Below are 3,258 nucleotides of genomic sequence, written 5' to 3'. Positions count from 1 at the left end.
TTGGTAATTAATTATCCGCACCCCCGGGAATTTTCCGCGCCTCGGGAATTAATTATCGGTGTCCCGGGAATTGTTCGTGTCCCGGGAATTGTCCGTGGTCGGTCCATGGAATTGTCGGTGGTCCCGGGAATTAATTATCCGCGCCCCCGGTAATTAATTGTCCGTGTTCCCGGGAATTTTCGGTGTTCCCGGGAATTTTCGGTGTTCCCGGGAATTCCCCCAGGCTCCTCCCTACAACACCTGGAACTTCCAGGTGCTCTGCTCCTTGTACTCCAGGCAATCGGCGCCCCCCAAATTCACCTTCCAGGCTCCGCCCGGCTCCTTCAGCTCCAGGCAATCCGCGGCCCCCCCGAAGCCCAGCCCGGGGGTCCCCCCGAAACTCCCGGGGGGGGGTCCCAGGGGGCTGAGCCCGCCCACCTGGGGGGGTCCCAGGGGGGACAGGTAGGGGTCGAGCCCCCCGAAATAGGGGGGGTAGCTCTGGGCGAAGCCCCCCGAGCCCCCGAAGGCGCGGAAGGCGGCGGGGTCGGGGAGGGGGAGGGGGGAGAGGGCGGCGGGGCTCCAGATGGAGACGGGGGGAGGGGCGGGGGGGGGAGGGGTGAAAGGGCCCGGGGGGGGTTCCGGGGGGGGGGTCCCGAGGGGGGGAGTTCTTCTTTTTGGGGGGTGGGCGCGGTTTGGGGGGGCCCGAGCCCTGGGCTTGCTGCTGGCGGCATTTGGCGCGGCGGTTCTTGAACCACACCTGGAGGGGGAGGGGGGGACACACGGGGGGAAACTGAGGCACCGGGGGGAAACTGAGGCACGAGGGGAAACTGAGGCACGGGGGGGACATGGGGAAACTGAGGCACAGGGGGGACACGGGGGGACACGGGAAAACTCAGGTTGGGGGGAAACTGAGGCACAGGGGGGAAACTGAGGCATGGGGGGAAACTGAGGCACGGGGGGGACACGGGGAAACGGAGGCACCGGGGGGAAACTGAGGCACCCGGGGGGACACGGGGGTACACGGGGAAACTGAGGCACGGGGGTACACGGGGAAACTGAGGCACGGGGGGACACGGGGAAACTGAGGCACGGGGGGGGACATGGGGAAACTGAGGCACTGGGAGGAAACTGAGGCACGGGGGGGACAAAGGGACACGGGGACACGCGGCCATAATGAGCCCCCCCCCCCCCCCCCGTGTCCCCAATGTCCCCAGTGTCCCCAGAGCTGTCCCAGGTGTCCCCAGGTGTCCCTCACCTGCACGCGGGACTCGGGCAGGTTGATTTTCAGCGCCACCTCCTCTCTCATGAAGATGTCCGGGTACCGTGTCCCCAATGTCCCCAATGTCCCCAATGTCCCGGTGTCCCCAGGTGTCCCCAGGTGTCCCCAGGTGTCCCCAGGTGTCCCCTCACCTGCACGCGGGACTCGGGCAGGTTGATTTTCAGCGCCACCTCCTCTCTCATGAAGATGTCCGGGTACCGAGTTTTGGCGAACAGCGCCTCCAGCACGTCCAGCTGTGCCCGGGTGAAGGTTGTGCGCTCCCGCCGCTGCTTGCGGGGGGTCCCTGCGGAGACCCCCGCGTTGGGCAGGGACCCCCGGGTCATCCGGAATTTGGGCAGGGAGCCCCGGGACCCCCGGGATTTGGGAAGGGACCCCCGGGACACCCGGGACCCCCGGGAGTGGGGAGAGACCCCCGAGACACCCAGGAGTGGGGAGAGACCCCCGTGTTGGGCAGGGACCCCCAGGACCCCCGGGAGTGGGGAGAGACCCCCGTGTTGGGCAGGGACCCCCGGGAGTGGGGAGGGACACTCGGGACCCCCGGGATTTGGAGAAGGACCCCCGGGACCCCCATGAGGGACCCTCGTGTTGGGCAGGGACCCCCGGGATTTGGAGAGGGACCCCCGGGACCCCCAGGAGGGACCCCCGTGTTGGGCAGGGACCCCCGGGAGTGAGGAGAGACCCCCGTGTTGGGCAGGGACCCCCGGGATTTGGGGAGGGACACTCGGGACCCCCGAGACCCCCGGGAGGGACCCCCGGAGAAGGAGAGACCCCCGTGTTGGGCAGGGACCCCTGGGACCTCCGGGACCCCCGGGACATCCGGAATTTGGGCAGGGAGCCCCGGGACCCCCGGGAGTGGGGAGGGGACCCTGGAGTGGGGAGGGACCCCCGGGACCCCCGGGATTTGGAGAGGGACCCCCGGGACCCCCAGGAGGGACCCCCGTGTTGGGCAGGGACCCCCGGGACCCCCGGGAGTGGGGAGGGACCCCCGGGATTTGGGGAGGAAAACCCCCGGGAATCGGGAGAGACCCCCGGGATTTGGGGTGCCCCACGGGGGAGTCCCTCCGCCCCCCATCCCCCGGTTTTGGGGTCCCTCATCCCCCGGTTTTGGGGTCCCCAGGGTCCCTCCTCCCCCCGGTTTTGGGGTCCCCTTCACCCCCCATCCCCCCGGTTTTGGGGTCCCCAGGGTCCCTCCTCCCCCCGGTGTTGGGGTTCCCTGTCCCCCCGGTTTTGGGGTACCCGGGGTTCCCATCCCCCCGGTTTTGGGGTCCCCCGTCCCCCCGGTTTTGGGGTCCCCCGGTTTTGGGGTCCCCCCGGTTTTGGGGTCCCCGGGTTCCCCCATCCCCCCGGTTTTGGGGTCCCCCCGGTTTTGGGGTACCCGGGTACCCCACGGGCGGGGGCAGCAGCTCCAGGCCCAGCCCGGTGACTCCGTAATGCGGCTGCTTCAGGTACGACATCATGGCCGGGGGGCTGCGGGGACACAGGGGACACGGGGGGACACGGGGGGACACCGATGGCACCGGGGGGGCTGCGGGGACAGGAGGGGACACGGGGGGACACCGATGGCACCCGGGGGGCTGCGGGGACACAGGGGACAGAGGGGACACGGGGGGACACCAATGGCACCCGGGGGACACCGATGGCACCGGGGGGCTGCGGGGACACAGGGGACACGGGGGGACACCGATGGCACCCGGGGGGCTGCGGGGACAGGAGGGGACAGAGGGGACACGGGGGGACACTGATGGCACCGGGGGACACCGATGGCACCCGGGGGGACAGCGGGGACAGGGGGGGACACGGGGGGGACACTGATGGCACCGGGGGACACCGATGGCACCTGGGGGGCTGCGGGGACAGAGGGGACAGGAGGGGACACCGATGGCACCCGGGGGGCTGCGGGGACAGAGGGGACAGGAGGGGACACCGATGGCACCCGGGGGGCTGCGGGGACAGGAGGGGACACCGATGGCACCCGGGGGACACCGATGGCACCGCGGGGA

At 70.4% G+C, this 3,258-nt stretch overlaps 1 protein-coding gene across 1 annotated transcript; it reads right to left on the bottom strand.

Annotated features, from left to right (window-relative positions):
- Positions 1-231: 231 nt before the first annotated feature.
- Positions 232-2,715, bottom strand: LOC131590012 (homeobox protein otx5-like). Its single transcript, XM_058859803.1, is given in 4 exon segments — positions 232-613; positions 615-736; positions 1,390-1,541; positions 2,634-2,715. Coding segments are annotated over 4 exon segments (738 nt in total).
- Between the last annotated feature and the right edge of the window lie 543 nt (positions 2,716-3,258).

The sequence above is a fragment of the Poecile atricapillus genome, chromosome 31 (assembly GCF_030490865.1).
Source record: "Poecile atricapillus isolate bPoeAtr1 chromosome 31, bPoeAtr1.hap1, whole genome shotgun sequence".
Classification (NCBI taxonomy): Eukaryota; Metazoa; Chordata; class Aves; order Passeriformes; family Paridae; genus Poecile; species Poecile atricapillus.
The sequence above is the reverse complement of the archived record's forward strand: the minus strand, read 5'-3'. Positions and strand labels throughout refer to the sequence as shown.